At 40.4% G+C, this 854-nt stretch overlaps 1 protein-coding gene across 1 annotated transcript; it reads right to left on the reverse strand.

Moving 5' to 3' along the window:
* Positions 1-95: 95 nt before the first annotated feature.
* On the reverse strand, positions 96-726 carry LOC105461721 (catalase-like). The gene has a single exon (XM_011708234.1). The coding sequence runs from the start codon at positions 659-661 to the stop codon at positions 272-274; it is 390 nt and encodes a 129-aa protein (XP_011706536.1). The 5' UTR covers positions 662-726; the 3' UTR covers positions 96-271.
* Between the last annotated feature and the right edge of the window lie 128 nt (positions 727-854).

Consider the following 854-nt stretch of genomic DNA (forward strand, 5'->3'; position numbering starts at 1 on the left):
AGCTTGTATGTAAAAAGGCATCATTGACAGCTTTACACCTACACCCCTCGTGAAATAGTATTAGTATTATAAAACGATAACTCTACAATAAAATATTGTTTGAAAGCAACGTACGGCGTTGCAGAAATTCTTTCTGACGTTTTCGATTAATACAAAGTGTTACATATCGTAATTAACATATCGTTATTATTTAACATTTTTGTTACGTATTCGATAGTAGGGTACGTATAAATGGTACAAAATGAAAGAGAAAGAGACAATTATATCCTCTTCACAGATTGGCCGATTTTCCCAAGTAGTTAATGTTCATTCCGCATCTGCGCAAGCCGTCCGTCAATCTCTGAGCGAGGTCGACGTCCACCCGAGCGAAGTTTCGCACAGCTCGCTCGACGATGAATGTCGAGGCGTTGCGTAGACTTCCGACCATATTCTGCACCAGTCTCTCCCTAGCTGCCTCGTCGAGAGTCTTATTCCAGAAGGTCGAAGCTTGACCGAAGTCGTCCTCGTCTACGGGATCGTAACGGTCCACGTCACCGCTCGCGGGGAACGGCGGCGAGCGAACGGCCGGACATTCCTTCGGTCCGCTGAAGCTGTTCGGATAATAATTCGGTGCGCCGCCGTGATTGTTGACCGGCATGAAACCATCCCGTTGATAATGCATCGCGGAAATCGCCTATAAAATCAGAATATTGTATTAATCGAGAAAGTTACATAATAATTAATAAATATTGTATCTCACACATTAATCGCGAGTAATATGATATAAAGATAAAATATATATTAAGTTTGTGTACAATATGCAAATAGTGCAATATATTAATATAATAGCACTACTAAATATATTAATAAATTAT

The sequence above is a fragment of the Wasmannia auropunctata genome, unplaced genomic scaffold (assembly GCF_000956235.1).
Source record: "Wasmannia auropunctata unplaced genomic scaffold, wasmannia.A_1.0 LD279686.1, whole genome shotgun sequence".
Taxonomy (NCBI): domain Eukaryota; kingdom Metazoa; phylum Arthropoda; class Insecta; order Hymenoptera; family Formicidae; genus Wasmannia; species Wasmannia auropunctata.

Excerpts from the sequence above, each read along its gene's own strand:
- LOC105461721 (XM_011708234.1), bottom strand. The coding sequence starts at position 661 with ATGCATTATCAACGGGATGGTTTCATGCCGGTCAACAATCACGGCGGC.